Raw genomic sequence first — 26,482 nt, 5'->3', positions numbered from 1 at the left:
AGAGTTTTTAGGTTTAGCTGAAATAGTTTTTGAAGTTGCAGAAAATAAAGATGTCCTGGAAAACTAATGACCCTGTTTGGATCAATCAATGGCCTTTACCAGAGAAAAAATAAAATATCCTCAAAAACTTAGTAAATGAGCAACTACAAAAAGACCACATCACCCCCACGAATAGTCCCTAGAATTCCCCAGTGTGTGTCATCCATAAGAAAACTTCAGGTTCCTGGAGATTGCTTCACGATCCAAGGAAGATCAATGAAGTAATCAAAGATATAGGACCCCTCCAACCTAGACTTCCTTTTTTATCAATGATTCCCAGAGACTGGCCTCTCGTCATCATTGATTTAAAGGACTGTTTTTTCAACATACTGCTTCATCCCGAGGATGCCCCAAGACTTGCCTTTTCGGTTCCAGCCATCAATCGAGGAGAACCACTGCAGAGGTATCACTGGAAATCATTACTTCAAGGGATGAAGAATTTGCCAATATTTCATCCACAAGCACTGTCTCCAGCTCGACAGAAGCACCCATGATCCATGATTCTACACTACATGGATGATTTACTCATCGCAGCACCAACACAAGCAGAGATGGAACAAACTTGTGACAGTGTTGTTGCTGAAGTTCAAAATGCCAGACTGGAAATATCCACATCCAAAATTCAAGAAATCCCACCCTGGAAATATCTAGGATGGAGGATGACTGAACAAACCATCACACCACAGAAGATACAACTGTGAACCAGTGTCCACACCTTGCAAGATCTGCAATGGCTTTTGGGAGAAGTTAACTGGGTCAGACCTATCCAGGGAATTACCAACGAGGAACTTGCCCCACTCTTTGACTTACTACAAGGCGACTGTGACACCAAATCTCCGAGAAGTCTAACACCTGAAGCTCAAGCAGCCCTTGAAAAGGTCACAAAAGCTTTCCAGAGGAGACAAGCCCATCATTGTGCTCCGGAAAAACCTTTTTTCCTTGCAGTTTTGGGGGAAAAATTGCAACTTTATGGTCTCATTTTTCAATGGGACCCTTCTGAAAGGGATCCTTTGTTAATAATAGAATGGGTTTTTCTTCCTTACAAGTCTCCAAAGATGATTTCTATAACTCTAGATCAGATCAGATTGTAATTAGAGCCAGAACAAGATTGTTAACCATAGCAGGCCAAGAATTTTCAGTAATCTATTTACCCCTGAAAAAAGATTACCTTGATAAGGCATTACAAAATTCAGATGATTTACAAAATGCATTGCTAAACTTTTCAGGTGTTTTTCTATTCATTATCCAGGCCACAAATTGTTGCAAGCAAAATTGAGTTTTAGAGAAAAACCCATGTTAAGTGAAGAACCACTGAGTGCTATAACTCTCTTCAGTGATGAATCGAGGAAAACACATAAATCAGTGATCGTACAGTTAAATCAAGTAACTAAAACATAGGAGTCAGACATTCAAATAGTAGAGGGATCTCCTCAGATTGTTGGATTGGCCACTGTAGTTAGAGCTTTTCAACTCTTTCCCGAACCTTTTAATTTAATTACAGATTCTGCTTATGTTGCTAATGTAGTTAAAAGAATAGAAGGATCAGTTTTCAAGGATGTTAACAATGATACCCTATATCATTGGCTTTTAGGTCTTCATACAATTTTGCAACACAGAACTAACCAATATTTTGTTGCTCATATTAGGGCTCATTCCTCGCTTCCCAGATTCCTAACAAAAAAGGAACACACAAGAAGATAACCTGACAATGGTTGTTTCAAACACTTTGCCAAACATCTTTAAACAAGCAAAACTGAGTCATACCTTTTTCCACCAAAACGCACAAGCACTTGTGAGGATGTTTCACATTCCTAAAAGTCAAGCTAAAGTCATCATTAGTACTTGCCCTGCCTGTCAGCTTGTGCAACCCCATTTCTACAAAAGCTGTCAAACCACAAAGTTTGCAAAGCCTGCAGTTATAGCAAACAGACATCACCAAATACCCCTCATTTGGGAAATTTAAAAACATCCATGTGCCAGTAAACACATTCTCAAAAGCAGTATTTGCCTGGGTCCACACAAGAGAAACTGCCAATCATGCCTGTCAACACTTTTTACAAGCATTTGCTTCACAAGGCATACCCGAAAAAATCAGAACAAACAATAGCCCACATACATATCCCAAAAATTGGCCACATTTTTAATAGATTGAAGTGTTTGCCACACCTTTAGTATTTCCCACTCCCCCACAAGTCAAGCAATCATTGAAAAGACACATCACACCTTAAAATGTATTTTAAATCAACAAAAAAAGAGAATGGAGACAATATCACAGATGAGGTTGAGTAAAGCTTTATATGTTTTTAATTTTTTGAACAGCTCTTTTGCAGAACCTGATCTACCAATTTTTAGGCATTTTTCAAGTAACACACAAGCAAAATTGAGAGAAAATCCCTGTTTTAATTAGAAATCCTGAGACAGGACAAATTGAATGTCCTTTTCGACTAATAACATGGGGCAAAGGGTATGCTTGTGTTTCCACAGGTGCAGGACCGCAGTGGGTCCCCACAAGAAACGTCAAACCATATCGTGCGCGAGAATGCTCTGACAACTCTATGAGCGAAGAGGCAGGCACGCAGATGTGAGCCGAACAGAGAGACTGCGAGTCATGCCTGACGCCCCTTGCTCACCCGTGGAATTTTCAAACCTTGATTTCATGTCAATGATGAATGGGTGAACTGTTGGTTTTGTAGAGCTCTTTTGGCAAAAGCGTGGTATCCATTGTGTCCAGTAAAAGTGTTTCCCCCCATTGGCTATGCAAAGGTGAAATTTCCCCTTCTACCATTGCCACTCGGTTCCCTGGCAACTTCGGGAAGGAACAAAACCAGAATTTGTGAATTGCAATATATGGGAAAGTCTTTTGCCAAAAGGTAGCTCTTGAAAAGAATGGAGCAAAATCAAATGTTTTATTGGAGCTTGTTAGCTCTGCTTGCTTTTTGCAATGCAGATTTCCCTGTGGTACAACCAAAACCAAATGTTTGGGTTACCTTAGCCAAAGCAGCAGGCTCAGATACCATATTCCTGTCCAATTCAAACCCAGAAATGCCTTTTGCAACCTGTTTAGTCAGTGTGCCAGTAAAAAATTGGCCGATACCCATATATCATGATCCCTTGACCTAAAAGCAACTTAACAGCAAACCAGGAGAAGTTGCTAGTGGGAGCAATCCTGTAAGGGATTGGGACCTTTGGACCATAAAACTCCCCAAAGCAACTGCTGAACCCCCGGAATTGGAAATTCTGGGCTCCTTGACGATGGATTTCTGCCTCACCTTTTCAAATAGCAATTGGCAAAAGAAAGATTCTCCCAGATACAATGTCACCTCTAATCACCCTGTCTACAAAAACTCAAGTTTTTGATGTAATTACTCAGGCAGTTGGGGTGGATGCTCCAGAGTTGACCAATATCCATGACAATTACCAAAAGGATATTGGTTCATTTGCGGAGATAGGGCTTGGCAAGGCATTCCATCACACCTTGAAGGTGGTCAATGCAGCATTGGACAACTTAGTGTGCTAGCACTCAATGCTAAAACAGTCATCAGGAAAAAACAGAGGGAAAAGATCTGCTCATCCATATGGTGAGAATTGTAACAGTGAGTTTAGACCCTGAAAAACTGCAGCAAGGGATTCAGCAGGTTTGTTAGTGCCCCAGCTTGCCTCAGCAACGGCACTGAAGCAATTGGATCAAGTAGGATGCTGGCTGAGGAAACAAACCAATGCCACATCCATTGCAATCAGTGATATGCTGACTGACATCAACAGTGTTAGACATCCTACCCTTCAAAATAGAGCAGCAATCGATTTCCTTTTACTGGCACATGGACATGGTTGTGAAGAATTTGAAGGATTGTGCTGTATGAACTTGTCTGACCACTCTGAATCCATCCACAAAAGTATACGAAAGCTGAAAGATCTAACATCTCAAATTCAAAGAGACAGTGGATCATGGCTAGATGGTTTGTTTGGAGCTCTGCACCTTGGTTGAAAGAGCTTTGTAAAGCAAGTTTATATGTGTTGATGATTGTGGTGGTGATATTGGTAGTTGTGCCTTGTATACTTCAGTGTGTGTGATGAATGATAGACAAAACTGTTAAGGAAGTTTTTTTCATACAAGAGAATGATGTAGGAAAAGGAATCACAGAAAGTTCTCAGAATCTTACACAGACAGTTATGGATGAAGGTTTTGAATTAAGGCCTTGGAACGGACGAGGCCTATTCGAACAATACAAAACAACTAATGCTGGATTTGACCTACGTCCTTGAAACAGACCCGACCTTTCACAGCATAAGAATCGCTGTGGTGTAAAATAGCACTGCTTAGAGCAAGGAGAAGAAGTGCCTTTACATAGAGGAGCTATGAAACGCAAGGTAGTCGAGAAGCGACAAAGTTAAGAGGGTTTCCTTAACTGAGAGGGGGAACACAAAAGGTGAAAAAGCTTTCAGAAACAAAGCAGAAGAGTTTAGGGATCAGCTTTGGCTGCAAAAACTTGAAGAAGATACAATTATACAGCAAGCAAGGACATTAAAACAATTGTTAGAGTTTTTAGGTTTGGCTGAAATAGGTTTTGAAGCTGCAGAAAATATGCTTAGCAAGATAGGTAAGTTTAAGCTTAATAATGAAATATTGTGCATTGTTATATAAAGGCATAACAAGCAAGTATTGTATACAACAGATGTACATGTGCTGTTGAGGATTGGTTAAAACAGTTGTCTGTAATTTTTAGAAGCATGCTAATTGGCTAAGAAGCTTTTAAGAATGCTCTGTAATCAGGAAGTCTCTGGATGCCTGTGATGGCGTGAGCTTTGTACCATCTCTGTCTCAACTCTGTATGTGAGATTGACAATGGAATGAAATAATAAAAAGGCTGCTGGAACACCTGTCCAGGCTCCCCATCCCGTTTGTCGACGAAAACACCGACACCCAAGAACAGGGTTCTTAAGGAATCTCAACACCTGGTTTCAGACTGTGCTTGTCTTTCCAAAGCTTAGCTTGGCGTAAGTATGAGTATTAAACTACTATCAGGATAAAAGGCTGAGGAAAAGAACAAGGAATTTTAAAACTGTGTGTAAGGTGTAAGACAACCAAACAGCATCAATAAGAGTAATACATGTGCATGGAGATGAAGAGAAAGAACCCTAAAACAATGGTATATCTTCCTTGGAGGAGAGGCAAGCAATAAATGTACCTTTAGGGCCATATGTCTCTCTTACTGCTTCACATCTGCTTTTTTCCCTGACACCTTTAACCATTCTGCTGCTAAACAGTCTTCACACTGTTGAAGATGTTTCTGTGTTACGCAAGTTTTTACCATCTGTGGACCCATGGAGGTTAAAGTCATGCAGCATGACTGTAGGTCATGATAAAAGTTGTATCAGGATGGACTTCAACAGCCTTACCTGTATTTTTTCTTCTCATGTACTCTTTCATGAAGTGAAGAGTATATGATTTGAGAGACATTGCGGTAATGAAAATGGTAACAAGAAATTATTTTAGTGGGCTGGACTTGTCAACAATCTGTCCATAAAAAGGAAAAATTTGTAAATACTCTAGCTTCAATAAAGCTTTTATTGATATGAATGTGCCTCATTTATTTGGAAATATTCAAGGCTAGAACATACTTCAATTATTTGTACTTTGAAGGCAGCCTTTATATTAGCTTCCTAAAGATATATTTTGTAGAGAGAGACCCAGATGAAAGGGCTGATTGCCAGTTTGGGGACATTTCTGTACATACTCCATAAATGCACACACATACAGCATATATTGACCATAACATAGAATATATATCTTCCATCTGAACATGCACCAGGTTCTTCCAGATCTCAGACTTTAGTTGCACCTTTTTTTACCTTTATTTCCTTTCTAGCCAATAGGAATAAATGACTATTATTTTTGTTTTCTGCAAGGGCCTGTCATCCATCTTTGTTATTAAAAATTGAGCCACAACAACAGCAACAAATTTAACTAAACAACAGCTACATAAGTTTTCACATACAAATGCCACACAGATGACTGGTAACCCTTAGAAGTGGTTCTTAGTTGTCAGGTAATAATCTTTAGAGAGGCCTGTGGATTAGGAGGGGTCCCAGCTATTTGGCTATCTCAGGTGCAATTCTGAATAGTGTCAAAACTTTACTCATCATTGTAAGGATGTGCTAGTTTGACACAATGTTTACAGGATGCTGCTGCTCCGCACCTCAGGGAAATGGTCTCGTGGATACTGTTTCTCTGTATTGCTGGGTAAGCCAAAAAGCGTGCCAGAGATTGCAGTGCAGCAGAGCTACTTTCTTTCCTCGAAAACCCATTATAGGCTGGTTCTTTCACTGCAGGGCCCTCCAAGCCTTAACACAAAGTACACATCCCTAGTGGGATAGAGCCTCTCTTCACTCCTCCTTCCTCCCCTCAAACTCTGACCAGTTCATGGCCACAGTGGGTGGTTACTGTTTATTGCTGACTGTCAGAAAAAACCCAAATTGCCAGACTTCTGCAGAAATGCAAAACTGGCTGTAGTACAACACTGCCTCTGCAGCTGTTAGGGCTTTTTGTCTGCTGAGTATTAGTAGGAGATGAGTTCTGTTCTGCTGTCATTTGGTAGCAATTCCCTCTCTGGCTCAAACCAATTAGGTATCTATCTGGCAACATTATGTTGCAAGTTTGTGACATGCAAAGTGGAAAGGCGTATCCTTCTCTGGGAAAGGTACTAGTCCTTTTCAAGGTGAAAAAGTAGATCGCTAAAACAAATGCAAACTTTAACCATCTGTGGTATCTGAAAATGCTGCACAGGTACGTGTTAAATTATCTGTGTTTTGAAAACTGACAGGGCTCTGTAGATGGTCTTAAATCAGACTATCAGCAAATTCAAAAGCAACACATATTTTGCCCAAATACTCCCAAAGCATAGAAGCATGCTCCAAAAAGAGTGAACTATTTTGCTTTGTCACTGAACTCACAAAAAGCATTTTCTTAACTGGTGAGATTTTAAATATACCTGAAAAAAAACCCTTAAAGACTGACTGGGCAATCCACTGAGAATACCATGAAAGTATAGCTTCAACAACAGAGCAGCATCTGAAAGTGCAGAATTTCAGTTTTATAAAAGAAGTGCAATTAAGGCAGAAAATGGTTGACATTTCTTTCTACATCTTCCTTTGTGCTCTCTGCTCCTGATGCACTTTTACAAATCTCTCACAATATATTACTAGTTTCTTCTGCCCATGTGCATGATTTCTCTCTAGTGTGATCCTGTAGGTTGGTGGGTTTGGCCAGTAATTATCATTACAACCGTGTTTGATAAGATTTCATTGTGATAATCTGCTGCCATGAAGAAAATAACTTTCGGGTGCTTTTCCCTCCACTCATTCCTATTCCAGGTCCCTGCCCATTGCATGCAAGTTACTATTTACAGTGATATGATGGCAGCAATCTGTTAAGTACCTAAAGAGTGGGTTTAACTATAATGACTACAGGTTACATAGTTAGAGCATCATATTTCATTTGCTTGTTAATTTTCCAAAAATGTAGGAAAGAAAGGATAAATAACTGTGGAATGTTATGGATTTGAACAAAAATGCTCCCAAACATTATAGATGCCTCCACAGTCAAAATACAGAAATGAGTAATAACCTTCTATTTACTTGACCTAATTTCTAATGCTGTTTTTTTCATATTAATGGCAATTTCACTGTTGCAAATCAGCTAGTCTTTAATACCTCCTATTTTTCAAGTTGCCCCACAAAGCTCTTTAATAAAAAAAGGCTCAAAGATGTGTTTTTAAGCTGGTTATGTCAGATGGCTGGCTGGTCAGACCATAAGGGTAATTTCCTTAAATGTGGTACTAAAACAACCTGTGGGGAGTCCTACAGTCTAACTGTTGACAATAGAAAAAATCTGGCTTCTGAGGTTGACCAGGATAATTCCCATGGTCCCCCTACAATAAGCCTCATACAATAGCACCACCAAAAATATTTAACCTTTAATATTTCAAGGCCAGGATACAAACCAATCTGCATGGGGTGCCTGGAATTCTTGAGAAATTTAAATTGTCTGTGTAAGGCTGATCCTTTATCTGGCCGTCCATTGATCTCCTCTTTATTATAGCTCCAGGACAAACATTGCAATTTATACCATAATATTTTCTGAAGCAATGTGCAGGTGATAGTCAATATTGACTCATGTGGTAAAAAGATACCAAAGTACAAATAGTTACAGGAAAAGCAAAAGCAGAAATTAAGAGCTGCCTTCTAAATGAGCTACTCTGTTTTATTGAGAATTATTGCTATAATCAGGACAACTCCAATCAATAGTAAGTTAAGGGAATTATAACGATGTATGGGAAAAAAATTCGGATACTTTAAAAATAAATTACCACACCTTAACTACGTTTCTGAGCTGAGTTTTATTTTGGTGATCAGTATCTCTCTGATCCTTGCAAATGTTATGCTATGTAACATAAAAGGGAGATACAATCTCCGTCCAAAAAATGAAAGTCTGAAGGAAGATGGTTTACACCATCCTCTTTGGAAAGAAAATACACAAGGTGTTCAGACACTGCAGTTTTTAACATAACATTTAATCAACTGCAAAGCTGTGTACTTTCATATGTAAGTCTCAGCAATGGGCAGGAATCCTCAAATATGCCTTTAGATATATAAAACCAACATACATCAACATTCTTCACTGCTTTGGCTTCCCACTTGAGTAGTCATGTGGCTCAAGTGCACTTGCTGTTATTTACTACTGCCTACTTAATTTTCTCCTATTTTAATTCTGGACAGGGCAATGATTTGTCCTTCCTGAGCGCACTGATACATAATCTCAGGGCTGATGTTCACAACCTAATGGTAGCAGCATAACAAATTACCAAGAGGCAACAACTCATCAAGCATGGGCTGCCCAACTATGGTGTAGTACAACTTAGTTCCAAGCATCAATGAAGGATGGTTATGCTAATTGGCATTTTCTTACAGTAGGGCAAGTGAAGAATGTACATGCAATCAATTAACAACAGCTACTGTGTCTCAGCTAATGGGGGCAAACCTATTAAGCTGACATAAGTCATTGTGCAGTGGAGCCTTTAATGAAAAGTGGCCCACCTAAAGGGGCTTTCTCCTAAGCGTTTCTCATGTTGCCTCTTTGTTTTGTATTGTGGATTAGGCAAGGAAGCCACCAGCAGTCTCATCACACTTCTGCCCTTCCTCAATAATCCAAGGTACTAAAAAAAAAGGTCTCTTCAAAAACCCAGTCTGGGATTTTGTATCTCCTTCCCACAGTTCTTTAACAGCTAAAAGAAAGTATGATTAGTCTCTTGAATTTGTAACCATGGCTCAAAGCCTCTGCAAATTAGAGCCTGCTTTAAAGGTTAGATCATGTAATGAATTTCTGCCCCAAAACCAGGATAACTGGAAAAATCCCGATGTTCTAATATGTTAAATAGTTTCACATCCATGTATTTTTCAAAACACAGGATACAAACATCCTGTATGTCCTGTAGGCATTTCAGCAGCTCCCTAAATTCTTTAGAACATTCTCAGTTTGACACTAGGAATTACAGACCATCAGCAATACTTCATACTGCAGAGAGAACCTGCTTCTAGGACTGAGCATCAGATATGTAAGATCAAAGTCATAGATTGGACAAGTATAACTCATGTCCTTTACAAATCCTTTAAAATATAGGTTATATCAAAGATTTCTTTGACTGCTCTCAAATTTAGACAGTCTTAGACAGATAAACCTGTCAAGTAATTTATAAATGCTTTTACCGAACTTCTGAGTTTTTTCCAGGAGGCTAAGGCAGATCACTGGAAGTATGCAGTTCAATTGTATAACTCAAATTGCTTCATGCTACTCTTCTTCATGCTTAACTCCTTAAGTATAGATGTGGCTCTTTCACCACAGATGTTTTGCTACAGATTTCAGTCCAGTATTTTGAGTACCCAATTTCTATCCAAAGATGATCATGGATTGCATTCACACTAATGCCGTGGTGCCGTTGCCAGCTAGCACGCTGCCCCAGGCACTGGGCAATCTTCTGCCTGCTCCGAACGGGGAGGATGGGGGCTGATCACAGCGCAGGAGGGCAGGCGAAGCACCTGCTCACGTTTGCCTTGCCCATCGATGGCACAGGTGCGCAGAGGAGGCAGGAAAGAAGCGGAGCGACTTCTTCATGGGGGAGAGGGTTTATTGGAGAGAAAAATCCACGGAAAAAACCCAAGAAACATGGCTTGCAGGGGTCTTGAACCCCCACAATTTGGGTGTGGAAAACACACAGTAACCAAAGGAACATCAGCCAGGGGGTGTTACCAGGCGGGGAGAAGGAATTACAGCAAATGGGAGAAGGGGTAGGCAGGGAGGAGTAACAAGGGTCAATTAGCTACCGAGGAACATAGAAGAAAACCAAATATGAGAAATAAGGGGAGGGGAGGGCTGCAGTCAATGGTAAGGCATGGATGTACATATTTTTCACAGCCTTTTGAATGCTCAAGGCTTTTGGGCTGTGGAAGCATCAAACCAATGGACTTTTTGGTCCACTTGATTCGTCTGATCATGGCTCAACGCAACACATTAACACATGGTAAATCTTTGAAAAGAGGAAGGATTTGAATGGTCAGGGAGATGGGACAGTCAGGGCTGGAAATATTAACTTGCTGTATAAGGAACCTACTACTTTGCAGAAGCAAATTCAGTGTTTCTGTATTTTCATTGCTAAGAGGGTGGAAAAGAGTTATACTGCATTGCATCAAATGCCCTGGGTAATATATTAATGTAATGAGGAACAATTAATTTGAAATTAGTGTACCTTGCTGCAACTACATATATTTATACTTTTATTCATGTAGATGATAATCAGAACTCAACACTTTCTCCTTCTGAGTTCACCTGAATCTGTTAGAAGCTGGATGCACCATGAAGTTTTCCAATTAAAAGCCAATGTGATTCTTCCTGGAATGATATTATGCCCCTGACTTCCTGTTTTCCTTAAAACCATATTAAAGTTAATGCATCTCATTACTAATGATATAGTCCAAACAACAGCAAATTGAGTAACACACATATTCATAACTGTATTTAAAAAAAAGTAATTAAGTCAATGCCCACAAAATTTGTTTGCAGAAACTGTGGGTTACTATTCCACCAAGCATTTCAGTTTCTATCAAAACATTCAAAGATTTTGGTAACATTTTTTGCCCTTCCTAAGGGACATATTGGGCATAGGAACATCATAAAAACAACACTAACAGCTGAATTACCATTCTGCAATGACTGAATTAAATCATAGCAGAATTGGGAAAATACTTACGCTCCACAAAGTAAGAGCTGGCATCAATCTTCCAGATAATTTGACCACGGTGAGAGCCATTGACGCCACGGTTCTTGTAGTCCAAAAAGTTTTCCGACAAGACCTCGTCTATAAACAAAGAAGTTTGGTTTCAGTAAGTGCCTGTTATGACAATATGCACAGCAGAGAGTCAGGCTAAAAATACAGCTTTGGCTTGACAGAACATACTAGAGCTACTAGAGAGTTTGGCATGATATGTTGAGAAATCAGATTTATCATTCATTTATATTATTCAAAAGTTCAGCCGAAGCAGCTGAAGCAGCAACCCAGGATGGGCTGGGCCATGGCCTCATTGCTCCAGCTTCAGTAGGATGAAATGGATTTCGCATCTGTGCCCTGACAAAGCAAAAGGCCACAATCCCTACCTGCAGAGACCAGCCAGCAACCTCCTGGGCTTTTCCTTTAACAGAGATTTGTACAAATGTGCTTTAACCAACTCAGCCTTGCTATGCAAATAGTCCTGGATGGGTCCTGAGGCTCAGTTTTGAAGACGATTATGTTAATTATTAGTTGCACTAAAAAGTGAGAATCTCACTCAATCTGACATTAAAATACATCAATTGTAAACACTGAAGAATTGGCTTTGTTTCAAGAAGAAAACGAAGATAATGCCACACAACAAGGGACACTATGCCTGAGGACATATTGATGGTGTGACCAACTGCAGAACAGATGAAGCAGCCCAACAGACAAAACTGAGAAACCGAAAGACTATCACAATAGTTTAACAAATGAGACTAAGTTGAAGGAAACTACTCTTCCACTGAAAGAAGAAAGCAGCAAACAGATATCAATATTGTCCCATTGGCTTTATATAGTCATGCTCTCAAAGGAGGAAGGTGAGCGAGTACTGACACTGAACTCTTTGGTGATACTCTTGAGGGATTTACAACAGAAATCCTTCTAATGAGGTCACTAACAATTGCAATGGATAATTATAAATAGCAATGCTATCTACAACAAATTTTCCCTTTGCTGACTTGCTAATTGTCAGGAATTATTTCACCAGCTGTGTTTCATTCTCTGTTTTGAAGTACATCTCTGCTGTAATCTTTCAATAGCAAAGTCCTCTGGTAGGATTTCTGTTCTCACTTTGTACTTTATAGTTGGTTGTGTCTTCTTTTAAATTCCAAATTATATATATCTAAAAAAAGCAGGTAAGTATACAACTGTTACTCTCAGAGTTCTGGTTTACCTATGAATACCTTGAGTAAAGGACCATCTTGGATACATATTATCAAGAATCATGCACATCATTCTGTGGAAGTAGGAACATTATATACTTGCGAGAAGACTTAAACTCGTCCTTTTTGCTTTGGTAGGCAAAACACTTTATACTTAAAGGTGAGCATATACTGAAATGTTGCACTGAGCTGGAGCCTGGGAACCCCGCCTGGCTCTTATCCTGAAGGGGCACAGAAAGTATCCCTCAGCTCTGGCATGCTGCTCACTGGCTTCTTCACTTGTGATGTTTATTTATCATATTTAGTTTCTGTAAGCTGCTGGAGATGCTCCAACACCTGCCATGTTATTATGATGCATGGGCAATTACTGTTCCTCAAGATGTACTGTTTATAAAATAGCAGGCTTGCTTAAGGACGCTTAGCTGAGCTGGACTGGATGGCCTTGCTTAAGAAACTGCAGGAATTTTAGGCCAGAGTTTAGTGGCACAGGAGATCCCAGAATCAGCTTTAAAATACTGTGTTCATAGGCAGTATCTGTGGGGACCAGCTGGCACTTCCACTGTAGCTGCTTCCTGCAGCTGGCACAAAGGCAGCATGAACTCTGCCACCCACAGCCCCTCTAATTTGACAGAGATGTTGACATATGCCCATACCCAAACTAAAGCACATCCCTATTGCAAGCTGCGCCAGTGGGGATGACTCCAGAAAACTCTTTCCTCCTTTTTGTTGAAAAAGTGTAGGAAGCCTGGAAAACCAGGCTGAGAAAAAAGACCACTATCCATCTGCATGTCCAAGGTAGAAGACCACGGGAAGGGAAGGATAAACAAGCCAGTCTATGGTTACAGCTGACAGGTGAGACCACAGGAAATCGGTAACAAGCTGCTCCCACTGAGTAACACCTGCACACTGCCTCCTACCATGGAGGCAAGAGAGGGATGTGTGGGAAGCATCCAGAGAAAAGCAGGTCCCCAGGGAAGGGATACATACATGGAACTAGTCATGTGCACACAGTTTATGGACAGCGGCCACTGATGAAATACAGGCTCAGGCAGCAGAAAGGGTAATTTAATATGAGCTTATGGAGCTCTGCAATATGCAGGGCACCCAAATAGGAGCAGTGCAATCTTTAAGTATAAAAACAATTTGTATATAAAGCGTATTTACAAATGTCATGATTTAGAAATCCAATATGTAAATTGTTCTCACAGTCAGTTTTAACCCTGTCTGTCTCTTTTGAAAGAAGTACTTCCCTAATTCCAAAGAAATAAAAATTATTTTTAGACTAGTAGAAATTTATGTTCATTGGGATTTTTAAGCCAGACAAATTTTATCTCTAGAAGAGCACATTCAGGTCCAAAAGGGAAATTTTGCTCTTTCAATTTTTTAAGGTATGTATTTTTGGAAGGTGAAAGATAAGAAAGAAATATCCTCTGGCAAGTTAAAAATAGCAGTAATTGAAACTTGTCAGGAGTCTGGAATGTATGAATATTCCTGGTCAATCTGTTTTAATTGGCAAGGAATACTATTCCAGGCATACTATTCCCTCAACATGCACATTATGTATGTAGCACACTGACAAAGAAAATGGTGCATGTGAAATACAACACTGTTTAGTGCACTAGATGCATATGTATGTACATATATTTACCAACATTCACGCCATAGGTAAGCGAATAGATGGTATGGTATGCTAAGGAGAAAGAGTATGTGCAAAGGAAAACAAATTTTATTTCCTGTATCTCTTGAGAATCCCTGTAACAAAGGAACTGACCTTTAAAACATATTGCAACTTAATTCCCAAAGGTAAATGGTGAAATACTTTGTTTCACCTCCATACAAATGAAGAGCAGAGTTAATGTTGCTCCCTTTCATATTTCAGGCAGCAACTAATGCCTTTTGACATATTTCCAATGAAGCATTGTAATGCATCTCCCTCCCTCTATTTTTGAAATGCGATTAACCTTTAAACTAGCTATTTGCTTCCTCTGCATAGCTTGGGTTTGGCCCTGCTTGGCCAAAATGCAAACACTTTGCAATTGCTCTTAGGTCGGCAGCTTCATTTCCCTGGGCAAGAGACAGCTAACTAATTAAGGAAAGTGTAAAATGGGTGAGTATTTGGGATGTGCTGCACTTTGAACATCATTAGTGGCTCCTGGAGCTAGAGCTGGGGATGGTGAGGGTGTCTAAGACGGGGAGCCAGCAGACATTGCTCTCTGCCCCCGCTGCCTTTGGGCATGCAGAAGTGTCAGCTGCCTCTTGCTGGAGAGGGGAGGTGGCTGCAGACCCACAAGGCTTCACTGGGACAGCAGCAGCAGCTCCCACAGTCATCCCACGGGCCCTAGAAGAAACAAGGAAGGTGATGCACGACCAGGAGCCAGGCAGCCCAGATCCAAATAGCAGTCAGAGGGACCAAGGCATGCTAGAAGCAAATGCTTTGGGAACCAGCAGCAATTCTGATGGACTGCTTCTCCTCACCAAACCAGATACCGCCAAGCACAGCCTTTTACTGCTAAAAATATTCTGTATTGTCACTTCCATGTGAGCATCCCGATATACTTCACAAGCACTAGAGAGAGATAAAGAACCATGGCCACCAAAGAAAGTTATCTTTCAGATGAAAGACAGTATGCAATTGGCAAAAAGCATGCTGTTTTTCAGAGGAATTAGGGAAAATGTTGATAAAGGCCACTCCTCAAAAAGATTTGTGAACAATCTAATAGGGACTTCAAGTGCTGTCAGCAGCCTACGCTAAACAGACAGGACCTTGGTATTTGAAAGTTTGCCTGAAATTCCCACAGAAAAGCAAACAGATAGTCAATACATCTTCCTCAGAAGGACTGATGGATTTTAAATTACAAATAGCTGAGTGACCCTTTTGGTCTGTTTGGTTTTACTTAGGAGGGAGAAATGAAAAACTAACTCCCTTTCTCAAACAGTATTTTGCTGATATATATGACCTGCCTATCTTTCCACATTCTCAAAGATTAACAACTACAAAATTTAGAATAATGCGTCTACTTTCAAAGAAACAAATAATTAACATAAGACAGAAATACAATGTCAGACAGGTTCCTGAACTTGGTACAGTATTCCAGTCTCTTATCCATCACTGATTTAACACTACATACTACAACACTCGCTTCCTATAAAAATAATGCAATTATGGCACAAAAATAAGAGTTACACTTCATGTCTTGATCCCTTCTGAAAAGGAAATGCTGTACTTCTGAAATTACAGAAGGACTTCTAGTCTTCAGCTAAATAAATCTGCGTTAGTTTGAAATTTAAAAGTGTTTTTGGTCAATATATATGTCTGTATTATGACATATGACGATAGCTAGCAAAATGCTTTTAAAAATAATTTTCTGTATGAAGAGGCTGCACTCTGGTTGATCTGTTTTGCAACTAGCATGGAAAGCTGCAGGAAAGAGATTTCATAAATCACAGAATCAGTTAGGTTGGAAAACACATCTGAGGTCACTGAGTCCAACCTACGACCGAACACCACCTTGCCAACCAGACCATGGCACTGAGTGCCACGCCCAGTCTTTCCTTAAACACCTCCAGGGACAGCGACTCCACCAGCTCCCTGGGCATTCCAGTATCTAATCACCCTTTCTGTGAGGAAATTCCTCCTAATGTCCAACCTAAACCTGCCCTGGAGTAGCTTGGGACTATGTTCTCCCATCCTATCATCACTGGTTGCCTGGGAGAAGAGGCTGGCCCCCATCTGGCTATAACCTCCTTCCAGATAGAGTGATAAAGTCCTCCCTAAGCCTCCTCCATGCTAAACATCCCCAGCTCCCTCAGCCACCCTTCACAGGACATGTGTTCCAGACCCTTCATAAAGCACCAGTAAAATAAAATAATCTTGCAGAATAGTAATAGAAGGGGTAAGCCATAAATAAGCTTCATATTTCTGATGTTTATTCTCTTGCCACCCAATCTATCACTTGAAGAAGAAAACAAAATGATGACACAGCCTCTGCAATTCACAAGTGGAGCTTGTAGTGTCTTGTATCAGGCCATGAAAGTGTTTCCCTTTTGCAATCCTTTAGCTTTGCAAAACCCAGCCCTTGGAAGCTGTGCTTCCAAAGAGCTGTACAATACAAGCAGTCATCATTCTGCAGAAGAGAAGCTATTAATGAGAAATATATGCTGAAGATGCAGATCCCAATTTCTTATGTACAAAGATACCACATTTTAAAAATCACAAATAATAGTTAGGAACATTTCCATTGACTTCAGCTGCTACATATTAAGCTTTAGTGTGGATTGAAACTTCACTGTTAATTCATTTGCCAATTTCTGCTGCAGGCAATTAACATACTGCAATTTACAGCTAGCATCCCTCCTTCTATAACTTCTTAGGGAGAAGAGTTCTGGAAAACAAGGGCCTAATGCTTCCCTGGTGCTGCAAGCTCAATTCTTGATCTAAGAGTTTTGCATATGCTTTTTTTGAGTACATCAATGGCTCCATTTTAATCCCACAAAAATTAGCCCCTTGCCCAGCTAAAGAAAAAAAACTGGGAGGGAGAAATGTGAACAATGAGTGGAGAAGAGCAGCGTGAGGAAGACATGGCAAGAGAAAGACGAAAGGAAAGTAGGGAGATAAACTGTAATAAAATGGGGAGTGAGTTGGCAAAGTTAGAATAATTCTTGGTCACCGAGGGCAGAAGATGGTGGCCATGAGTAAAACTGCTTCTGGCACATAGAAAGGCAGGCATGGTGGATTTCAAACGTGAAGCAGAAAGAATTACACATTAAACCCAAATGACATATCAGCCATTCCCAAAATCAAGGGGTCTCAACTTTCAGCAAAACACTTTTATCTTTGAACATGTAGCTTACTTTCAGAGCCATTTATCACCCTTTACCACTCCACCAGTCTCCAAATTACTGCTGGGAGATAGCATTCTCATCTTTTATGACACCAACAACAATTAAAAACGCAAATGACTGGCCGTTACAGAGACCCTATTAAATCTTGGCAATGATAAGCGTGGGTGTTCAGAAGGCTCTGGATGAACTGTGGATCCAGTTCTTCCTCACTTGCACTTGAGCTGACCACACTGAGAGTTTGAGCCCTGTCACTCAAGGGACTTCCCTCTCCTTCCCTGCAACAGTGGAACCTCTGGCTAAAAGCAGAGTTGATGGCCATGGACTCTGTTCTTCTATGGTGTCCTTGAGGTGTTTGGGAGCTGTGCTCCAGAACAACCCACCACTCATCTATTTCTCTCCTGTAACCACAAATCTTCTGCTGAAAAGGTAGAAAGAATGAAGAAAGCAAGGAGTGGAGGATAAGCATTAAAAACTTGTGGGGACTAAAACCCCAACAGCAGATGTTAGGTTGCAGTGGGATGGGCATCTATCCAGTAATACTGGTGTCATTTGGCTCTGCATACCCTTAGATGTGTGATGGCACCACACAGCTGTCAGTGTTACTTCAGCTATGCCCATCCCAACTACAGGCTTCTCCTTTAAAGCACCTGCACTTCCAGATTTATTCTTAACCCTGCAGCAGGGGCACCACATTTGGGTCTCAGTACAGCAACAGCTCTACTTCAGCTATGCATTGCACAAACATATTCACAAGTAATGACATCCAGTTTGCACACAGAACTGAAGATGGGAGGGAGGAATCCAAACAAGGATATTGAAAAAGTGAAGATATCCAATGTGTGGTAAGGTACAAAATATTAAAAACAAAATTGTTTTTAATATGACAACAGTTCCAAAGTTCTCACAATGGAAGCCTCCCCATTTACTACAGTGCAATTTGGAAAATGAAGATTAGGACAAAGCAGCGCACCCATGAAATTTGCAAGAAAATTTTAAAATAAGAGATGCTGCAGGCCCAAGGCAATATGAAGACAAGATATAAAGGGACATTGGAAGATCTGAAATGTGAACAAGGATGACATTTTTCCAGGTTAACAATGTTCATTAAATATGGGGGAAATAATTTGCAGTATTTGAAAAATGGATTTACAGAAATGTTAAAAGACATAACAGCAGACAGTAAATTAGACAGGAGCTTGTAATCTGATAAAGCAGTAAAAAAAAAAAATCCAAATGCAACTCAGATGTGTACACTGAAGCACCACCGTGCAAAGAATCTCTTGAGAATCTGGATTGATTTTATCTGAAAAATGGTATTCAGTTATAAACTTATTACAAAGTGAAAGATTTCCAGTGAAGAAAAAAAATGTCTTTAGGGCTGGAGAGATCAATGGATGAGCAAGATTACAAAAGCTAAATGCATACACAGTCATTACAGTAGTTGTAGAAGGCAGCATGGGAATATTCCTGTGTTATGAGCAGTGCAATGTAAGTGTTATAAACACTAAGGAATGGGAAGGATTTAGTTCTAAACCAGAAAACTAAGAGAAGAAAAACATATGCTGAACCTTCAAAATCCACATGGCTGGCTTGACAACCTCTCCAAAACAAATCTTTCTGCTTTAAGCCTTATCCTGCCAAGAATTTTGTATTTGTTCTGTCCACTGTTTACACCATGATTGATTTTATCCAGTCAATGGTCTGAGCTTGCTGCATGGAATACGCTTCTTTTGAAGGATTGAGGCCAAAACCTGGGATTTGGTGCGCCAATATCCCCCACTAACTGATTTCTTCAGAAATATTTTAGTAGGTGATCATTACTGAGTTCACTGTAAGTCTGGGCTATTAGCAATATCGGCAGTTTTAGGGCATTCTAGGGTTTTTTAGGGCATTTCTAGGGTCCTTTAGGGCATAAGGACCCTAGAAATCACTGAGAAGGCATGAGGATGCAGTACTCCCTGTCTGCATTATTTCCGTCTCCTGATATTCAGCATGAATAGTTGCAGTGGAAAACTGTTCTACCCATTCACCTAGAAAGATGTTCATAAGAGCTGTTATTTTATGGAGAAGTAATACACGAAAATGGGAATCCTTTGGCACACAGTAAACACCTCTACCACATATTAAATATCTTTGAGGAAAAGAACTGGCAGTCTGCAGGCTTCTTTACTATGAGTTCCCTAAAAGACCATAAAGCACACCACTACTACACTAACCACTCTGCAGAAGGTTTTTGGTGCATTGCTACTACCAACATTAACACAAATGACAGCACTTGGAAGCACTGAAAGGGAAGGTATGTTAGAAGCCATACATGTTGGGAATATTCAGAGACCCTTGCATTTAAACGTTGACTGCATCTACTTGTAAAGGGGTGAATCAGATGCAAAAGCTAACTGTGTTCATGTCACACTTGCTGGGTCTGTAAAACAGCATATCCAGGTTTTGTCTGGCTGAAGTGGCTCACCGGATACAGAACTGGGAAAGGCAAAAAGTGACTCAGCCTGATAAATCACTCTCACTGGAACAAAAAGCAGCCAGGTGAAGGCGAGCCAGGTTGGAACAAAGAACTGATATCGCTGCAGTAATATATCTGCCAAAGGCCTGTGATACCTGCTCCTCTGACACTTTTTGTTCCTGATATAAATAGCGCTGTGCCTCATGAAAGCTGCCTGGCCACCTCTGTTGATGTTTCACAGAGGGAGCAGAATTGCAGATGTCCAACAAAGCTTAACTTGCTGAGTTGATCACAGCCAGCCATGGTTGCCATCCCCAGCCTGGTGACAGACCCAACTACAAGATGACCTACTGAGGAGGAGCCCTAAGACCACAGTGAGATTCTCTTCCAAAGGCCATAAAAGGATTGGAAAAGTGGGTAACCCCAGGACACAACATCAACAAAATTCACTCTAAGCAGGCACACTGTAAAGAGTTTTGTTTTACAGATGGCTGTAGCTGAAGCAGAGAGGTGGAGCAACCATCCAAAAACGGAGAGAGAGCCTAAGTCGGGGATTAGACCTATAACAAAGACACCCACAACCCCACCCTTATACGAACATTGCTGTTTCTAACATTTTACATTTCTGCTGGCAACATTAACATGCTTTCTGCTTGTATGCATTCAAAGTTTGGTAAAATAACTGCACAAACAAGTTCTGGTCCAAGTCTGATGGCAGGAAAAATGTACCTTTTTCCACTTGTCTCAGTGGGTAGAATAGCAACACAGGCCATTTAAGCCTGAGAGTATTTAAAAATCAACCCAGAGAGTATTTAAACAAATGTTTAAATGTCTATTAAGCAATAGTTATTAGATTGGTCAGGTTGTGGGGAATTGCCTTTTTGGGGCAGAAATAACACCACAAGATGAAAGAGAGGAGGAAAAAAGTTTTGAAGTTAAACTTTAGTCACTAATCAGGTGAAGACATTTCTACTTACATAAATTTGAGAAGAACTACTCTGGAAAAAGCCAGATATGGGCAAGATATTGGATTTGTGTATGAAGACATTTTTAATAAATAGCCTTTAGTAATATTTTGCTTTCATGTAAGGAAATGTTGAAAGAAAGAAAGCCTACTTCATATGGGTAAGAAAAGTATAATGTTAGCCCTGATAAACCCCTAACATCAGTGTGCACAGACACTGGAGCAAATGATTTTTTTGAAAGTCTGCTTTAAACATTTCTCATTAGTTCCTTTACATCAGATACCGAGGTGATGACAGAAATGAAATCTAGTAGCAGCTAAAATGCCACTGCAGTAATTATAAGATAGCTCTTTATCTACAGGCAGCTGCCAGCAGTCCATATTAATTTATCTAAAGGGGCTTCATACTGTAGCAAATAGCAACAGCAAATGAGATAAGAGAGAAAGAGAAAGCCTTGAGATAAGTAACTGCAAATATTCCAGCTGCCTCACACTAGCCATTAAATGAGAGTCCTTACTTAAAAAAATATACCCTTTCTTCATTATTCATAACTTTATTTTAGTTTAATTTTTGTCCCAATGGGCCTTTTCTTTACAAATAGCTTTTCTGCATAGAAAACTTAAATTACAGAGACTTTTAAATAGCAACAGAGCTTTGTTATGTTCAAATTTCTTAGAGAACTCTTTTTGAGTGTTTACACATATTTTTGATTGTGGGTCTCTTTCTGAAAAACTGCTGAATGTTCATAATACTGTAATTCTCTTGAGGGAAGACAAACACACATTTCAGATGAGTTGTTATAGAATGTAGAGGTTTCTCTGCATTGCTCAGAGCTGATAGATAGTATATAAGAGGGGAAGTTAGAGCATCTCTAGAGTTCCAGCTTAGCAGGAATGAAACGTAATTCCTATTCCTGAAGGCACAGTATGTGTTAAGAAATGCTTGTTTTCCCAATTTACATTTTTTTTTGTTATCTTTCCACGGCTAATCTTAAAATGTGCTGAAGGAATAATATCTATATTTTAAGAGAGTCAACATTTACTATTCTCCCTTCAACTAGGGAGTTTTTCTATGGCCCTTCATGAAAATCATGTACGTGTGCATGGATGTTTTCAGGAAGCTTCAGGATGGATACTATTTTTTGCCATGAGAGACCTGACCACCATTTTCTACATTGTTTTATGAGAGACTGACTGGCTGCTTAGTCCATTTCCTGAGACCATGAGCAAATCCTAGTAACTTCTAATAACCAGTACTAAATCCAGCTCTTACCTGCATCTGCAAAGACTGTTTTGTTTCCCAGCTGGCCATCCTAAGGAATGCATAAATGGATTGAAGGGGAGAAGAACAGGTATCTTGTGATAAAAGGAGCTGTGGCTCTTCACAAGAGCAGCCAGCAGATAGAACTTCCACACAGGGTGGACTCCCTCTTTCAGGCTACTTTAACTTTTGAATAGCACCCCAAAATGTCCCACAGTATGAAAACATATAGGACACATGATTTCTGCTCTTTCTTTTTTTTGGAAGCCCTTTATATCATCTCTATTTCCCCAGACTTAGAATACCATTACTCTGAAGTCTGCAGTTTATTGGGTATCATCAAAATTTTAGTGATGGCAGGAGTGGTGAAAACAGAGTAAGTTTTATGCATTTCAAAACCAACACTCATACAAAATTATTTGGAGATATGTCCTAGAATACTACAATGGCAAGGATTAAACTCCTACAATGTGAGAACTGCCTTCTGTTCTGCTTCTGCATAGCCCCTTCCTGGGATACTCCCACAAGACAAATAACAAATACCAACTCCAATGCTCCCAACACCAAGGCTTAAAGAAAATCCACAACACACTGCCTGATATCCTAAGGATGAAAATAATTTCCCAGTTCTCATGACTCTCCACAATACTACATTAAAACCTTTCAGCTCCAATTTCACCAACCCAATCACAGAAAGGATTGGGCTGTATCCACAAGCTGGATTGAGACACACTAGAATGACCAGCAGCATCGCAACAGTTAACAGAGTTGCCATACAAGTGATAATAATAGGCTTCAACACTAATCCTCTCCCGAGCAGAGTGGGAAAAGCTCATAGTTTCTTTGGTTCTCTTGTTCCAGTCTGGCTGCTAATTCAAAACATAGTTATAGATCAGTTTACATTGTGAAGGTCATATCCACAAGGCCAGGAACATTCCCTCTCTAAAGAGGAATGCAGACTCACCAAATCTGTGCAAATGCAGACACAAATCTAAACCATTAGGGATGTCTGGATCTCCCGCCCCTACAAACTGGTCACAAACAGAAGGCATCAGTGTTTTATTTCAGGTCAGAAGGGTGCTTTGTACTGACCCTTCCAACTGTCCCTACTTTGTCACCATCAGACTGTGCTGTCATACAGCCACACAAACTCGATTCTGTCCTGATGAAACTAAACTGAAAGATGCACTACAGCAACTCAAGGGCATTCAGTTTGTCAGACTGAACTGTTCTAACTCAAGCCCTCAAAACACCTTCATCAGATGTTTGCTTCTACAGGCCCATTCCTACTGGTTCGCCCTACTTTGTAAATGTGGACATAGCCACAATGCCAGTTACCTTCATGGCTTCTGAGTGTTTTCCGTGTCAAACAAACACTAAAACCCAAGTGATCTTCACAGTCTTCCATGTTCTTTAAAGGGAACCAAGCCAAAGCTCATCTTACATGAGATTTGGGGGGGGGGGGGGGGCATGAGGGGGAAGAGGGGAAGGGAAGAGAAAAAAGCTAATGAGGGATGCTGTTGTCTGCTGTTTCCTCAGTTATTTATAGTGGGAACCTGAGAGAGTGGAGACAAAACACCTTCAAAGACATCAAGGATCAGCTACTGGTTTCTTGGGGACTGGACACGCTATTTATTTTTCATTTGGCAGCGGCGTTCCTTGGAACAAGCCATTGACTGTTGTCATAAACAACTGGTATTCAGCCAGCAGGATCAAGGATACACTTCAAAATTTGCCCCTACAATTTACTGGGGTGTCTGGGGCAATGTATCCTGTTTGATATGGAAAATTAAGCAGGAGTACCAGGGTGTATTTTTATTTTGTCCAGTTAAATTTCTATGTATTCATGTTAACTATCAAAAAAAATTAAGAGTGTGTCTTCACAGCCCTGGATGCAATGCCCAAGCTGTAAAACCTGGCTGAACGAGCTCAGTCAGTGTGAAACAGCCCTATGCACTTTCTGTTGACTTCAGACCTCCAGAAGGAATGCTTTGCCTCTATCCACTGAGGCAACAATTCACGAGTTGCCTGCACTACTGCAGAGCAGGCATACAGTATTTCTTAGTGCCCAGTACTGGGGGCTGCTGTGTCTTGTCATCTATTCCAGCAAAACATTCCACTTCAAACTTAACTGTAAACATAAGTAATTTTCTGTTAAGGCCGAAGAACCAGACTGATTTCGAGGCATCTGTTTTAAATCCAGTCTGTTTCTTTCCTAAAGGATTTACATTTCAGAAACCTACTTGTATTTTCAAAGCAGGACATTTTATGAGGTTACTCATGGGAACAAGTACTGCAACCCGGCTTATTGTAACCTCCACTTCTTTCCCTCCATGTCCTAAATAGCCACCCTTGTGTATCCCTTTGTAAAATCTCTCCAATACCCTGCACTTATTTTCCAGTGCTTAACACCTTGCCACCATATTTCTTCTACATGCTCAGACCTATTATCTAGTACTTTCTCACATATCCCCTATGTCACCAACATCTGTGTTCCCAATATCTTCAGTATGTGAAGCCAAGCCATTTGGTTTTATCCACTAAAGCACTTAAGTAACACTGTGGCTGCCTACAATGTCCCCTATGCCTGCTCCGAAAGCTCATCTCACAACATCATATGCTTTATCTGGTTTCAGTTGTTTGTCTGGGCAAGATGAAACAGTGCTATTAGAACTAAAATATCTGCTTAGTGCTAGGCACACCTTCCAAATAGACAAGGAAAGTGATTTACCAACATTTCCCTTTCTGGGGGCACCAGTTCTTTACGAAGTTGCTGGTTTTCAAGAAACATGTAAGAACTTCACATTTTTAAGACCCCTAATAGACAGAGAAATGCATCTGAAACTGATCCACCATGTTCAAAATTTACCAGAAAGCAACGAGTTAACATAAAGTCCAGTCTCAGCAGCAGGACTATTTCCATAGGAACCAAACCAGGTTAAGAAAAGCTAATTTTATACTGAAGTGAAACAATCAGGTAAAAGCCGATTGAAACCATTTCTTATTACTCTTATGTGGGGCTGGATTTACTAGATGGAGTTGCCAAAAATATGCTAATGTACATGGCTCAATATAACTTCCAATACACAATAAAAGGGAAAAAAAGCAAAACTTTCTGGGACAAGTTCAGACTGTCTCAGTCTATAATTATTGTTCATATCAAAATATCCTGTGGCTATAGAGAAAAAAGCATTCTTACAAGGTTTTTAAATGATTCATATTCTTGACTTGTAAAACCTCTCATCTGTCACAGATTACTCAAGGACTCTCAAGAGGAAAACCTGAAAATATTATACTGTCTTGATACAGGAGGTATTTTCCCAACATCCAAATGGCTTTAAAATGAATTTATCTTGAAATGTCAAGAAACCATCAACAGAAAGCCTTGTATCTTTGCTGAAGAAAAAGTGAGTGCAAGGACTGCAACCAGTAATTCAGGAGCAGAAAAAATTCTTGTCATATATAAACCCACTTTAAGACTACACTTAAGGGAGCTGTATCAGCTCACTGCTATCCATAGCCCATATTACCCTAATGCCTACAACTAAGAAAAGCGGCAAGAAACCCAAAGGGGAAGGGGTAACAGGAACTTACCTATGAGATACATGCCAATCCAGTCCCCTGCATCCACTTCCTCTTTTATATCCCAGTATATCACTAGGTCCTGTGAATGCCCGATGGAGTAGTAGGAGCTGCTGACCATCAGGGTGGACCGGCTGTCTGAAGTGACAAGGTCTGTGTCACTGGTAGACCTAGGAATGGTGACCGTCTCATGAGAATTGTTCCTGATGTCCACGTTATGGAACTGGTCAGGGTTATAGCTGTATCTGAGAGGCTCTTTGCACCGGCGCCGATTTTGTGAGTTCCTAGATGGAGATGCCATGGCTGCCAGGCCTAGGAACCTGTTTTGGTACAGATTCTGTGGGAAAAAAAAAAGAAAGGATAGTATTTACAGTGTTATTAATTTTTCAGCGATATCAGAGTTCAGGAGAAGTAGTAAGTTATAGCAAGAAAGTAGCAGATCTTTTTCCATTTGTCATTGCAAAAATGCGACACGAAAAGAGGCAGCAGGAACAGTGCTAACTCAACTCTTACTCTGTAACTCTTACTGTGAAAACAAGTGTAAGAGCAAGCCTTGCACCACCAAGCTCAGCCACAACTGAGCTTGGCAGTGTGAGGAAGTTTATAGGAGCTGGCTTCCTCCATGGCACACACCCAGACACAAACATCGTGACTATCGAACTGCCAGAGAGCCACCCTCTTTTAATGTCATGAGATAGTCTGCTCACTTTTGAGACCTGGAGTTAAGTGTTAGCCCCAGTATTTCCTGTTACATTTGCAGGGGAACCCTTAAGGTGCAGTCACCCTAGAGACCATATTCCATCTGGAGGGACT

At 40.3% G+C, this 26,482-nt stretch overlaps 1 protein-coding gene and 1 non-coding gene across 7 annotated transcripts in view; one reads left to right on the top strand and one right to left on the bottom strand.

Annotated features, from left to right (window-relative positions):
* HECW1 (HECT, C2 and WW domain containing E3 ubiquitin protein ligase 1) overlaps nt 1-26,482 on the bottom strand; it is a 264,830-nt gene that overhangs the window by 152,003 nt on the left and 86,345 nt on the right. For all 6 annotated transcript variants that reach the window (XM_039548885.1, XM_039548883.1, XM_039548881.1 and 3 more), the window contains 2 exons: nt 25,682-26,006; nt 11,340-11,447 (listed from right to left, as the gene is read on the bottom strand). In XM_039548885.1, the coding sequence (XP_039404819.1) occupies nt 11,340-11,447; nt 25,682-26,006 (433 nt within the window). The remainder of the gene's footprint in view (nt 1-11,339; nt 11,448-25,681; nt 26,007-26,482) is intronic.
* On the top strand, nt 19,283-19,418 carry LOC120409842. The gene has a single exon (XR_005601663.1). It is a non-coding gene; the product is annotated as a small nucleolar RNA SNORA49 (small nucleolar RNA).

This window comes from Corvus cornix, chromosome 2 (genome assembly GCF_000738735.6).
Source record: "Corvus cornix cornix isolate S_Up_H32 chromosome 2, ASM73873v5, whole genome shotgun sequence".
NCBI lineage: Eukaryota > Metazoa > Chordata > Aves > Passeriformes > Corvidae > Corvus > Corvus cornix.
The sequence above is the reverse complement of the archived record's forward strand: the minus strand, read 5'-3'. Positions and strand labels throughout refer to the sequence as shown.